Source organism: Budorcas taxicolor, chromosome 10 (genome assembly GCF_023091745.1).
Source record: "Budorcas taxicolor isolate Tak-1 chromosome 10, Takin1.1, whole genome shotgun sequence".
Classification (NCBI taxonomy): Eukaryota; Metazoa; Chordata; class Mammalia; order Artiodactyla; family Bovidae; genus Budorcas; species Budorcas taxicolor.
This window is the reverse complement of record NC_068919.1, coordinates 58297033-58311945: the sequence shown is the minus strand read 5'-3', so window position 1 is coordinate 58311945 and position 14913 is coordinate 58297033. Positions and strand designations below refer to the sequence as shown.

General features: G+C 36.3%; 1 protein-coding gene across 2 annotated transcripts in view; it reads right to left on the bottom strand.

Moving 5' to 3' along the window:
• Positions 1–14913, bottom strand: part of GABPB1 (GA binding protein transcription factor subunit beta 1) — a 68368-nt gene that overhangs the window by 8112 nt on the left and 45343 nt on the right. For both annotated transcript variants that reach the window (XM_052646325.1, XM_052646326.1), the window contains exons 5-6: positions 13594–13741; positions 13129–13242 (exon numbers count right to left, since the gene is read on the bottom strand). In XM_052646325.1, the coding sequence (XP_052502285.1) occupies positions 13129–13242; positions 13594–13741 (262 nt within the window). The remainder of the gene's footprint in view (positions 1–13128; positions 13243–13593; positions 13742–14913) is intronic.

Below are 14913 nucleotides of genomic sequence, written 5' to 3'. Positions count from 1 at the left end.
GATTCTTCACAATCTGAGCCCCCAGGGAAGCCATCTTTCTTATAGAGGAGAGCTTACGTGGTTTTTAAATTCAGTCTCTAGTGGTGCTGTAGATACCTATATAAACAGCTGACTGCAAGTTCCACAATTTACATTAAAGGAGTTTCAGCTATATATGCATACATGTGTTTAAATAAACTGCCTTCATTTAATTCTATGAGGTGCAAAATTCATAAGATCTCCTGAGGTCACAGATAGGACAAAGTACTTATACCATCTTAATAAAATTCTAAAATCCAAAAAATAAAATGTTGTATGTGGTGATACTCCATCTAAATTTACAAATGAGTTGATATACATTTCCCATCCAACAAAACATGGAGCTCTGTACTTCTCAAGCAGACAAAATAAACAGCATTCCCTTTTTGGACTGTGTGAGCAAGGGCTGCCTTTATAAGTGGCACATAGATCTGGTACTGCTGGATATCAAATAATACAGTAACATTTACATAAATAAAATTCAAAACTCAGACAGCCTGCTGGCAGCTGAAAACAGCAGCACTCCAGGTCTTGCCTAGATAAAGAAATTGCCAAAACCGTTTCCCACAGGCAATTCTGTACCCAACTACTGATCCCAAAAGATATACTCACAAACATTCATAGCAGCTTTACTCATATTAGTCAAAAACTTGAAACAAATCAGATATCCATCAAAAGCAGAATGAATAAACAAACTATGGTAGATTCACACACTGGAATACTACATAGCAATTAAAGTGACTAAATACAAAACATGGATAAATCTGGCAAAAAAGCATACTGGGTGGTATACATCAGACACAGTATACATAATGAGTACTTTCCATCTATGAACTGAGCAATGAGATTAGACAAGAGTATTTACCTTGTGACAATTCATTAAACTATACATTAACAGATTTATATATATATATATAGATATATATGTTACACATTTTTTAAAAAGGCATCAAAAGGAAAAATGATAGCAAATGGATTATAACCCATTAAATTTTTTAAAAATCCATTTATCCATGATAATATCTCATGAAAGAAGAGGGAAAGGGGGAAAGAACTACGATCTTCTTGATAGAAGAATGACATTAATTAACAAAAGAAGAAAAATTATCACTGTAACCCCCAGTGTAATAACTTATTTAAGAAAGCATCACCAATGGATGTTAAAAAAAAAAACAATGGTGAAATGTTTTTAAGAAACAAAATGTTCAAATGAATCTACAGAGTTCAAAGTCATAAAGAACAAGCAAGAGGGAGTTCCCTGGTGGTCCTGTGGCTAAGACTCCATGCTCCCAACAAAGGGAACTAGATCTGGTCAAGGAACTAAATCCCACATGCCACAACTAAGACCCTCCATAGCCAAATAAACAAAATTTTTTAAGTACAAAAAAAAGAAAAAAAAAAAAAAGCAATACAGTAGGACTATCCTAGTTTGGGATAGACAAAATAATTGAATACAGTGTGTGAACTCTGACTGGATCCCAGATGAAAACAAACCATTATAAAGGACATTTTGGGGCTGAGGAAACTTGAATATGAATCACATGTCAGATAGTATTACTAAATTAATGTTTATGTTTTTAGAAAACAGAATGGTGAATATGTAGGAGGTGTCCATGTTCTTGGTAGATACATGCTGAAGAATTTAAGGATAAAGTGCCATGATGCCTGTAACCTATTTTCAGATAATTTGGCAAAATAAAAGCATGTGTCTGTGTGTGAACATGCTGTGGTGGCAAGATGTTAACAGGTGTGAATACAGGTACAAGATATAAAGTTCACCCTTCAATTTTTCTATGAAAAAAAAGTTTTAATATAACTAATTCTGAAAAAGGAAATGACAAAAAAAAACTATTTCTAAATAATATGGTTCTCTGAAATGTGTTATTTGAGGTAACACTTTACCAAAAGTGTAATGAAATAAAATAATTCTCTCCTAAAGTCATGCTACCCTTTAGATACACATTTACTCTGAAACATGCTAAGCTGCTACCAACTTCCAGCAGAACAACATGGATATCAACAACCACAGGATTCACTGAATACAGATATGCCTTAATTAAACAAACTCCTTTTTACACAAAAAAAGGCAAGACAGGTACCGGGACCCTAGTTTTCAAGGATGAACTCATGGCAAGAGATATGGCTGTAACTCTGCGACTCTGTTACTTGGGTAATCAGAGATCACAATACAAACCACAGATGATATTCAAAATGCAAACAATCTTTATGTTTTCGGTTCTCTCATTTTTGTTTGTCTTAAACTATAATTATACTTTATCACCAAGCACTTAAGAAAATTTCAGGAAGATAATTATAAAATGAAATGTAGGGCATAAAACAGTAATATATTCGATAGAATAACTACTGAGGTTTTCAAACACATTAACTATTGCTTTGATTTTTCTTTTAAATATCCATATGAAAAAGAAATGTTCACTCTGGATGAATGGTACCTGTAAGTAGCAAATATTTCTAAAACATAATGATACATAAGAAATTTCTGAGATCACACATAATCAAGACACAACTCGAACTTTCATCTTTGTATTCTTTGCAATGACTATCATTAAGATAACAGAGCTCTGGACTTTCATCTAAAAAGCTTTCTTTTTAAGTGTACTTTGGTGAAGAATTAAGAAAAAGTTATAAGGAAACCAATTATGTAAGAAAACAAAGTACCCCCTGATTAATCCTAAGAACAACCTAACAGTGAAGTGTTGAAACATATAAGAATAAAAGAGAAAACCTAAAAACTTTACAAAGAATGTCATTTAAAAAAACTATAAATCCACAGATATATCCAAATATAAAACCCCTAGATAAAACAAAATAACTAATAAATATTCATTGCTAATTTAAAAGTCAAGCTGTAATATACAAAGAGAGGCTAGATAACCTGCAGCATCTTTGAAAATATTTGAGACCTCTTGTTCAACATAACTTTTGAATTTTAATGCCATAAAATTCAACTAAGATAAGGAAAGAACTGTCTTTGAGGTATTCTTAAAAGACTGAAAATTCTATGTATATAAACATTTCAACAATAAAATAGAAACTATGCTTACTGAAGAAAACCGTAACATTTCGAAAGTATTATCGCCTGAATTCGAACCTGAAATTAAAAACAAAAACAAAAACAGGCAAAAACAAAGCAATATTATGAGCTCCACTAACTGATCCCTGAAAGCCAATTCACTATGAGGAGAAAGGAGGGAAACAACCACCAGACTCATTATACCTTTGGAAAAACCACTATATTAACAATTAGTCAAAGTTGCACTAAAGACAAAAAGAAGGGTAGTCATAGATATTCATTTAGTCAAGGGATTATACAGCTGTGCCACAAGAGAAAAAATAAGTCTAAGCAATGCAACATCAATATAAGACTGCAAACAAGAGCCATAAAATAGAGTTTTATGAGAGCTAATTTCCAAAGGACTAAAACTACACTGTATATGTAAGGCCTGCTGCTGCTGCTGCTAAGTCACTTCAGTCGTGTCCGACTCTGTGCGACCCCACAGACGGTAGCCCAGCAGGCTCCCCTGTCCCTGGGATTCTCCAGGCAAGAACACTGGAGTGGGTTGCCTACATCTAACAATTTTAACTTCCAATTCTATATCCAAATAAAGTGTAAGTGAAAGTCATTCAGTCGTGTCTGGCTCTTTGTGACCCTATGGACTGTGGAATTCTGTAGGCCAGAATACCAGAGTGAGTGGCCTTTCCCTTTTCCAGGGGATCTTCCCAACCCAGGAACCCAGGTCTCCCGCATTGCAAGCAGATTCTTTACCAGCTGAGCCACAAGGGAAGACAAAGAATACTGGAGTGGGTAGCCTATCCCCCTTTTCCAGCGGACCTTCTCAAACTAGGAATCGAACAAGGGTCTCCTGCATTACAGGTGGATTCCTTACCAACTGAGCTATGATCTAAATAACTCTCAACTCTATTCACTTCATATTATCTCTTTGCCAGATCTTAATCCATGCTACCATTATTTCTTCCCCAGGTGACTGCAACAGACTCCTAACTAAACTCCCTTTAGTTTCATGCACAGGAAAATATACTAAGAGAACATTTCAAATATGTATGTTTCAGGAAGATGTTTTGCTTTTTCTAAAATTAGTGAAATGAGAGCATAAGAAAAAAATAAAGAAGCATATTTTAAGGAAACCTTTGCACAACTTTGAAGAAGGAAATGGCAACCCACTCCAGTACTTTTGCCTGGAAAATTCCATGGACTGAGGAACCTGGTAGGCTACAGTCCGTGGGGTCACAAAGAGTCGGACACGACTGAGCGACTTCACTTCACTCATTCTGCACAACTTTCCAGTCAAGTGAAATGGTCAATTGTGTCTAAACATATAGAACTCATACATTACTTTCTGATGGTAAATCTCTTACCTGGCTAGGTAACTACTATGACAAATCAAATAAAGCAAAAGAACCTAAATGCTAACAAGAAAAAATGAACCAAAACTAGACTGCAAATCAGATTTATTTGGGATAAGAAGATGAAATATCAGACAAAAGAAAAATATAATTCTTAAAATTATCAAGCACTATGATGGTAACTTCCAGCAAATAGAAACCTTCTTAACTTAGAGGTGAGTTAACAGATGAAAAAGAAACCCATTCCCTCAGTTTAAATAGATGTCCACATTTAGTCCCCTGACAGAGTGTATATACATATACAATTTTCATAAAGAGGTAATATTTTCTTTAAATCAAAATTTTATCAAAGCTTACTAATCAGCACCTGCTAACATACAATTTCATAGGAGAAGCTATAATCTATAAAATTTTTCTGTTTGGGCAGAAATCAGTATACCAAGTAACTGTATACAAATAAAGAAAAACTTATAAGAGGCCCATGAGTTACAGATAAATAAACCTTACTGAATCTATACACTATGACAGTGAATAATTACTCTGTTTTATATTCGAAGTGCTCAAAATGATAATATCCTTCTCACGTCAATTTGAGACATATGATTTTGACAATCAATGTCACATTTTTGTTTTAATTATACCCTAATTGAACCAGAATTGAAAGAGACACGTGTACCCCAATGTTCATCACAGCACTGTTTCTAATAGCCAGGACATGGAAGCAACCTAGATGTTCATCAGCAGACGAATGGATAAGAAAGCTGTGGTACATATACACAATGGAGTATTACACAGCCATTAAGAAGAATACATTTGAATCAGTTCTAATGAGGTGGATGAAACTGGAGTCGATTATACAGAGTGAAGTAAGCCAGAAAGAAAAACACCAATACAGTATACTAACGTATATATATGGAATTTAGAAAGATGGTAACAATAACCCAGTATGTGAGACAGCAAAAGAGACACAGATGTATAGGACAGTCTTTTGGACTCTGTAGGAGAGGGCAAGGGTGGGATGATTTGGGAGAATGGCACTGAAACATGTATAATATCATATGTGAAACAAATCGCTAGTCCAGGTTCAATGCATGATACAGGGTGCTCGGGGCTGGTGCACTGGGATGACCCAGAGGGATGGTAAGGGGAGAGAGCAGGGAGGGGGGTTCAGGATGGGGAACACATGTACACCCATGGCGGATTCATGTCAATGTATGGCAAAAACCACTACAATATTGTAAAGTAAATAAATAAATAAAACTGAAAAAAATAATATAAAGAGGGAAAAAAAATTATATCCTAATTACCTGAAGCTTGCTCCTTAATAAATCAATTCTTAAAAGGATTAAGCAGCAGTATCAGTGACTCAATTCAGTCGCTCAGTCGTGTCCGACTCCTTGCAACCCCATGGACTGCAGCAAGCCTGGCTTCCCTGTCTATCACCAAGTCCTGGAGTTTATTCAAACTCACGTCCATTGAGTTGGTGATGCCATCCAACCATCTCATCCTCTGCCATCCACTTCACCTCCCACCTTCAATCCTTCCCAGCATCAGGGTCTTTTTAAATGAATCAGTTCTTTGCATCAGGTGGTCAAAGTATTGGAGTTTCAGCTTCAGCATCAGTCCTTCCAATGAATATTCCAGACAGATTTCCTTTAGGATGGACTGGTTGGATCTCCTTACAGTCCAAGAATACACAGAGGAACTATACAAAAAAGATCTTCACGACCCAGATAATCATGATGGTGTGATCACTCACCCAGAGCCAGACATCCTGGAATGCAAAGTCACGTGGGCCTTAGGGAGCATCACTGCGAACAAAGCTAGTAGAGGTGATGGAATTCCAGTTGATCTATTTCAAATCCTAAAAGATGATGCTGTGAAAGTGCTGCACTCAATATGCTAGCAAATTTGGAAAACAGCAGTGGCCACAGGACTGGAAAAGGTCCGTTTTCATTCATTCCAATCCCAAAGAAAGGCAATGCCAAGAATGCTCAAACTATGGCATAATTGCACTCATTTCACACACTACTCAAGTAATGCTCAAAATTCTCCAAGCCAGGCTTCAACAGTACATGAACCATGAAATTACAGATGCCCACGCTGGATTTAGAAAAGGCATGGGAACCAGAGATCAAATTGCCAACATCTGCTGGATCATTGAAAAAGCAAAAGCTCCAGAATAACATCTACTTCTGCTTTATTGACTATGCCAAAGCCTTTGACTGTGTGGGTCACAACAAACTGTGGAAAATTCTTAAAGAGATGGGAATATCAGACCACCTGACCTGCCTCTTGAGAAATCAGTAGGCAGATCAGAAAGCAAGTTAGAACTGGACATAGAACAACAGACTGGTTCCAAATCAGGAAAGGAGTACGTCAAGGCTGTCTATTCACCCTGCTTATTTAACTTATGCAGAGTACATCATGAGAAACGCTGGGCTGGATGAAGCACTATCAATAACCTCAGATATGCAGATGACACCACTCTTATGGCAGAAAGTGAAGAACTAAAGAGCCTCTTGATGAAAGTGAAAGAGGAGAGTGAAAAAGCTGGCCTCAACATTCAGAAAACAAAGATCATAGCATCTGGTCCCATCACTTCGTGGGAAAAAGATGGGGAAACAGTGTCAGACTTTATTTTGGGGGGCTCCAAAATCACTGCAGATGGTGACTGCAGCCATGAAATTAAAAGACACTTGCTCCTTGAAAGAAGTTATGACCAATCTAGACAGTGTATTAAAAAGCCAAGACATTACTTTACCAACAAAGGTCCATCTAGTCAAAGCTATGGTTTCTCCAGTAGTCATGTATGGATGTGAGAGTTGGACTATAAATAAAACTGAGCACCGAAGAACTGATGCTTTTGAACTGTGGTGTTGGACAAGACTCTTGAGAGTCCTTTGGACTGCAAGGAGATCTAACCAGTCCATCTTAAAGGAAATCAGTCCTGAATATTCAGTAGAAGGACTGATGCTGAAGCTGAAACTCCAATACTTTGGCCACCTGATGCAAAGAACTGACTCATTTGAAAAGATCCTGACGCTGGGGAAGATTGAAGGTGGGAGAAGAAGGGAACGACAGAGGATGAGATGGCATCACTGACTCAATGGACATAAATTTGAGTAAACTCTGGGAGTCGGTGATAGACAGGGGTTGCAAAGAGTCGGACACGACTGAACGACTGAACCGAACTGTTGTTCCATGTCCAGTTCTAACTGTTGCTTCCTGACCTGCATACAGATTTCTCAGGAGGCAGATCAGGTAGTCTGGTATTCTCGTCTCTTCAAGAATTTTCCACAGTTTGTGGTGATCCACACAGTCAATGGCTTTGGTGTAGTCAATAAAGCAGATGTTTTTCTGGAACTCTCTTGCTTTTTCAATGATCCAACAAATGTTGGCAATTTGATTTCTCGTTCCTCTGCCTTTTCTAAATCCAGCATGAACATCTGGAAGTTCACAGTTCACATACTGTTGAAGCCTGGCTTGGAGAATTTTGAGTATTACTTTGCCAGCATGTGATATGAGTGCAATTGTGCAGTAGTATGAGCATTCTTTGGTATTGCCTTTCTTTGGGATTGGAATGAAAACTGATCTTTTCCAGTCCTGTGGCCACTGCTGAGTTTTCCAGATTTGCTGGCATATTGAGTGCAGCGCTTTCACAGCATCATCTTTTTGGATTTGAAGTAGGTCAACTGGAATTCCATCACCTCCACTAGCTTTGTTCATAGTGATACTTCCTAAGGTCCCTTGACTTTGCATTCCAGGATGTCTGGCTCTAAGTGAGTGATCACACCATCATGATTATCTGGGTCATGAAGACCTTTTTGTACAGTTTTTCTTTCATCTTCTTATACCAAAGTAGCAGTATACTCAACTATTAAAGCTATTAAGAAAGCCATTCCTCTCTCCTACATCTTTTCCTTAGAAGAGATTCACCTATGCACCCCATAAATAGTTGAATAAATATTAAATTACACATAAAAATGAAATAAGAAATATATATTATTCAAGCAAATCTTTGCTGTAGTGCACTCACAATCTTTAGATAGTTTTTATATCCAACTTATTAGTAGTAAGAAATAGATCTTTTATGATTTGCATCAAATTGTTAAATTTTGGTGTGCCACCAGAGTCACTTTTGAGAACACATTAAAAATATAGATGTCAGGGCCTCACCCTAACCTTACTGAATCAGAATCCACTGGGAAAGAACTGGGACAAATGAATTATTGAGAAGGTGACTCTGATTGACACAAAATTTAAGAAAGCTGCTCTTATGATATTATCATATTAATTCAAACTACATAACTGAGAGGAATTTAAATTAGTAGAAAACTTGAATCACAGAATATTTAAAGGAATACAGCTTTCTAATCATTGGGTACATAAATTAACAAGATCATTTCCAACTATCTCCAAGCAAAAATTCTACTAGTTTTAATAACAGAAAATGACAACTATTAATGTTTGAGTTGCCTGATATTTCTCCTGAATTATCCCATTCCAACATTATGAAGGATGTTTTACTTATTTTTTTGATTTTTAAAAAAAATTTTTGAACCCCCCCACAGGGCACGTGGCATCTTAATTCCCCAACCAAGTATCAAACTCACGTCCCCTGCATTAGAAGAGCGGAGTCTTAACCACTGGACCACCAGGGAAGTTCCTATAAAGGATGTTTTAAACAAGTATTTTGTAAACTCTGGATGCATACTTTTAGTTGTTGTTTAATCGCCAAGTTATTTCCAACTCTTCTGCCACCCCATGGACCGTAGCCCACCAGGCTCCTCTGTCCATGGGACTTCCCAAGCAAGAATACTGGAGTGGGTTGCCATTTCCTTCTCCAGTTGATCTTCCCGTCCCAGAGATGGAACCCTCATATTCCGCTTGGCAGGCAAGTTCTTTACCACTGACCCCCCAGGGAAGCCCTGATACTTTTATTAGAGGCTAGAAATTTTTTCACTGATTTATTTCCAAAATGAGCTAATTTCATGTATCAAAAGACAGTTATATCCTCCCTTAAAAAGAAGTTAAAAATAAATAACTTAGCATTTTGATTGATGTATCACTTTCTTATGAGTTTGCTGAGTGAGTAGTCCCTTATATTAACTCAGGATATAATAATAAAATATTTCTGAAACCTTGAAGCTGAAAACTAAGCCTCATGGTCAATGACAGTATATTAATTCAGATGACTATTGTGACAACAAAATGGCATAATGCAAATAATGCAAGTAAAGCACTCAGCACAACGACAAGCTCATAGCAAGAACCCGGTACATATGACCCATCAAAAGTGAAACTGTTAGTCACTTGGTTGTGTCTGACTCTTTGCAACCCTGTGGTCTGTAGCCCACCGGGCTCCTCTGTCTATGGGATTCTCCAGGCAAGAATACTGGAGTGGGTAACCATTCCCTTCTCCAGGGGATCTTCCCAACCCAGGGATCAAACCCAGGTCTCCTGCATCACAGGAGGATGCCAAATTAAATTTATGACTTACATCAATTGTTTCATCATCTTTTTCTGGCCTCACCTGTACCAAGATAGAGCTGCTGCTGCTGCTAAGTCGTTTTCAGTCGTGTCCGACCCTGTGTGACCCCATAGACGGCAGCCCACCAGGCTCCCCCATCCCTGGGATTCTCCAGGCAAGAGCAATGGAGTGGGTTGCCATCTCCTTCTCCAATGCATGAAAGTGAAAAGTGAAAATGAAGTCGCTCAGTCATGTCCGACTCTTAGCGACCCCATGGACTGCAGCCCACCAGGCTCCTCCATCCATGGGATTCTCCAGGCAAGAGTACTGGAGTGGGTTGCCATTGCCTTCTCTGCTAGTAATTATTTAATATAACTATGAAAATCAGCATAGGCCTATGGACTCAGGAACTGAAACAAAAATTTTTTTAAAAACCAATTTAATAAAAATGAACATTAGCACCAAACTCATCAGGGTATAATGAGACTTATCAAATTACTTTTTTGTACTTCTATTAGACAAAGAATTATGAAAATTAAGCATGGAGATTAAAAATTTAATCAAACAAGTTAAATGCTTAGCAAAACAAAGGTTTATGAGGAAAGAACAAAACTGGAAATATTTACATAAAAATACTAGTAAGGAAGTAATTTAGTAACAGACTCTAATCAAACATTGGCAATCCAAAGTTATATTTGCTTGTAACATCAAGAAGACGGAGGTATCATTGGGTTTCACAGTGAAAGCATTATACTAGACTGATTGCCTTTATGATGTTCTCATTCAACTAACATTAAGATTTGTTTTATACATCAAAGATGTTTCTAACATAATCATGAAAGAACGTTTTAAAGCCATAGTTCAAATGAAACAGCATGGTTTCCTAGACTATCATAAGCACCAATTTTCTATATATAGGACCATATATGCCAGCTAGCCTCCATTTCAAATGCAGTTCACTTGCTGCTAGTCTGGTTATGTAGTATCAGAAGACATGTTTACTGTACTACTTAGCACCAGTAAAAGGAAAGAATCTGAGCAGTACCAATTAGTGTACTGAGGGTTCTTATATTTTGTTCTTTAGCCATTTAAAAAGGACAAAAAGGAAGACATTTATTTCAACAGACTGTTTAAACAGATATACCTCAGAAGTAAAAGTAGTGATAGTGACAAATATTTATTCTTACCACAAACCAAATTATAACCTGAAGAAACTGCATAGAGGAAACAGTGTATTTGGTAGTCACAGACACACAACTTAGGAATAAGTCAGACCTTGAGCACAAACTTCCTTTCGTCACTAAATAGCCTTGCTACTTTGTGCAAAACTATTCAACCTTTACAAAACCTCAATTTCATCATATATAAATGGAAGTATTAGTTAATTTCCCAGATCCTGAGATGTCCTTGAAAAATCATACAACATTTCTAAATTAGGATGAGTCTGACAACTGATATCAATAGAAACTAGACAGCCAAGAGGCAGAGAAATAACTTGACTGAGCATGTGCAAACCAACCTGTGAGAAGATATTTCTTTATGTGATTACACACCTCAGCTGAGTTGTTTATACTGGTGTCAATGTACTCACCTGAACTTAAACTTAATTCAAACTCTTAAAATATCTTCAGAAAGATCCCACCATGATGTAGCAGTGAAATGAAAAATTATTCTGTTCACAGAAGATTGTAAGTCACATGCAATAAAAGTCAACTATTATTACCAATTCTCTCAGACTAGACCACACATAACATTTTCAAAGGTTGAAGAAAAGTTGTTATGACCAATTCATGGAGCCAAACGTCTAAATGCCAAAACTTCCAGTTGACTTTGAAGAAAGGATTCATTTACAGTGATATGTACTTTAATGAAGGCAAAAAAATTTACAAGTTTAATCAAACAGAAACCCTCCAATGAAATTAACTTTCTTTGATATGCTTTTGCAGTTACAAAGGTTCTGAAGAGATCCTTTGGCATAGGTCATAAAAGCCACACGTCAATAGGATGATGCACATAAGCTACTAACGTGAAAAGGTATTCAGAAAAATCTTCAGATTCCCAAATACAAAGGTTGAGATTCAAACACTGATTACAATGCTAAAGAAGCTGGAGAATGAAGAAATGTTTACTATCACTAGTTGGGAGTGGAGGTGTGGGGAGAAGGGAAGGGAGGAAGGTAGGGAGGGACAGAGAGAGAAAGGAGAGAGATAGGTACTCCCTCCCTAAAAACTACATCCTCCAATCATCACCTTAAAGACACAAATCCAGTAATATCTACCTTCAATCTTTTTGGTGAAGATTAAATGAGATCATAAATAAAATGTTTGCCACAGTGCAAAACACACACCAAACTAAACTGAACTGAAAGCACACTCAGTAAACATGCAGTGAATTGTTGTTGTTATTAGCAGTAGTCACATTTTTAAAAAAATTAATTTAAATAATGAAAAACAACAAATTATTATTTATTTTCATAAGCACTGTCCAAATACAGTGGCTTAAACTACAGTAAGAAAAATAATTTTGTGGAGTTTTTTAAAATTCTTTAATTAAAAAAAAAAAATTTCACTTACATAATTACAGCAAAAACTAGTTTGGTTAAGTATTGGGTTGGCCAAAAAATTCTTTTGGGTTTTTCAATAACACCCAAACGAACTTTTTGGCCTGCCGAATTTAATTAGGTAAACCTTATAATATAATATAAGGTAAACCTTATCTAAATTGGCTATTAATATTGTCTGTAATCATTTAACCCCAGGTTACCCTGTAATGGTGGTTGTGGGTATGCTACTTCCTAATTTTGTCAGTCATTAAGATTTTATGTCATTCTAATAGAACTGCCAAAATTTCAAAGTTATGAGAAAGACTGCAAGTTCATATATATTTATCTACTTTTTACACAAAGTCACAGACTAGTAAAACAAAGCTAAACTGGGTAAGCAGATATGTTTCCCGTGAACCATACAAGTTAGTTTCTAATTTTAATTAACTTTACTTGATTGCCAAAATTTTATATCGTTTTAAAACCCAGATTTTCAGCTTCGCATGAAAAAAACAGAACCTGGCGACATGGACCAAGCATCTAATAAGATCAGCTGAGCTGGTAGTGTGCACCCTCATCTGGCCCGACTCTTCTCAGATGGCCATAAACTCAACCCTACCCTCTTTCACCTTTTAAATTTTCTTCCTGGCCTTTGTCAATATTTGAATCTCCAACTTCTGATGTACAAATTTTGACTTATTTTTCTAACCTGGAGTTTCGGAAGAATTGGACAATGGAGCAGATGCTTCAGCTAAGGCAGCTAATGTAGCTAATACTGATGTAGAGGAGTTTCCAAACTGAACAGCAGACACACCCGTTTCATCTACAAGAAAGGAGAAAACAGGTTTGAATCTTTAAGGAATTTAATCTAGTGCATTTTTCTGACAAACTACTTTACTTTACTCAATTGTTAAATGAAGCTTAGATAGTATTAGTTTTGTGAAACAAGCTTGGATAGCATTCACTTTTGGAAGGTCATATTGTAGTATGTTTTGCAATATCACCTTTCTATAGATTATTTTTCTCATAAAAGTTTGATTTTTGTCAATTATAAGAAAGAAAACCAAGGTGGCTAATATAATCTTACCCTTATTCTCCAACAGTCCTTTCTTAAAAGGATGTATACCTACTAAAGCATAAAATCCCAACAGCTATCCTATATGCATCTCAATACCTGTTGCCTTGGATGAATTTTCTGAAGATACCAGACCTGTTAGGTTCACCACCCCTCCAGGTCCAATGATAAACTGCGGTGTTGCAGCATGTATCGTCACAGTGTCGGGACTCTCTGGGTTTGTGTTGATTTGGTTCTGCATAGCAATCTAGGCAACAAATTACCAGAGCTGTTTTCAGAATTACAGAACATACAGCAGACTTTTAATATCACACAAACACAAATATAAAGGAACATTCTGTAATCTAAGAAAAATTATATAATACAAATGGAAAGCTTTGTTTATGGTCTATTGAAAGTACAGAAGTAAATCATAGGTATGGACTTATATCCTAATTTTCCTCACTAGATAAAACAGCAAAAATCCCATGCGAGGAGAAATTAGTATCTGAGAGACTTTTACAGAACACAGTTGAGGGAATTCCCTGGTGGGCCAGTGCTTAGGAAAAAATGCTAAGGGTGTAGGTTCAACTCTTGGCTAGGGAACTAAGATCTTGCAAGCTGTGCAGAGGGGAAAGGAAAAAAAATAAAAAATACATATATGTATGTATCTATTACAACTGACAGATATTCTGCTGCCCTGTAGTTACAGAAAACAAATTATTCAAATCAAAATTATGTTCTCTACTATGTTTGGCAATATATAACACTACCTATAGAAAGCACATCCTTCCCAATTGTTCTCCAGCCTCAATTCTAGGCCCCAAACTGCAGTCAGAAGAAAAAAAAATTGAAAGAAGCACAGCATGTGTTTATTTCCCTGAATATACAACGTATTTTAAGTAACTAGGTAAAGTTCAAAAGACTTATATGGTCTTATAGAAGAGTTCTACTGGGAAGAAGAACAAGAAGCAGTAAGTAAAGCAGATAATTTACATCAATGTTGTCTAGTTAAAGAAAAGAGAAGTAATGTTGGTTATTAGGAAAACTTGTCGAAAAGCCATAAATAACTGTGTTCTTAAACAGACTTTTTTGAGGATGGTGAAAAAATAAACCAATCAGAATGATGAAGACTACTATTACTCACCAAGGGGACATTATTATGGTTACTTAAAAAAAACTTCAGTGGGAGGACAACAGAGTTGAAAAATGATATGGTATCCACACATGCAACAAAATAATTAAGAGAATAAAATGTCTAGAAGGGAATTCAGAACCTTAAAAACACCGAAAGTTATCATTGTATCTAATCTTCTAATGTTACATGCAAAGACTATGGTCTTATAATTAGGAAAATAAACAGTAATGAACAAAAAGGAAGTGAAAGAGGAATGGGTCTGTCCAAAATAATGTCCAAAATGAAAAACTATAAGCTAAATA